Source organism: Eimeria mitis, genomic scaffold, assembly GCF_000499745.2.
Source record: "Eimeria mitis Houghton genomic scaffold, Emh_scaff238, whole genome shotgun sequence".
In the NCBI taxonomy this organism is placed as follows: Eukaryota; Apicomplexa; class Conoidasida; order Eucoccidiorida; family Eimeriidae; genus Eimeria; species Eimeria mitis.
In genome coordinates this window covers 17,143-17,346 of record NW_013570715.1, presented here as the reverse complement: position 1 = coordinate 17,346, position 204 = coordinate 17,143, and the positions used below count along the sequence as shown (strand labels likewise).

The following is a 204-nucleotide window of genomic DNA, read 5'->3' as shown; positions in this document are numbered from 1 at the left end:
CCTTGTGAAGGCCTGGCCGTGCGGCGGCAAGAGCTTCGCCGCTGCAGCTGTGCTGCTGCTGCTGCTGCTGTGCAAGTGGAGGCAGCAGTTCCTGCTGCTGCTGCGCAGTGGCTGAATATCGTGCTATGGATGGGAGCAGCAAGAAGCATAAGGCGCCGCATGCATCTGCTGCTGCAGCTGCTGCAGTCGCCGCAGCAGGACACA

General features: G+C 62.7%; 1 protein-coding gene across 1 annotated transcript in view; it reads left to right on the top strand.

The window, feature by feature from the left end:
- Window positions 1-204, top strand: part of EMH_0004770 (uncharacterized protein) — a gene marked incomplete at both ends in the record, with an annotated part of 6,673 nt that overhangs the window by 2,166 nt on the left and 4,303 nt on the right. The window contains one exon of the mRNA XM_013496923.1: window positions 3-204. Coding sequence (XP_013352377.1) covers window positions 3-204 — 202 coding nt within the window. The remainder of the gene's footprint in view (window positions 1-2) is intronic.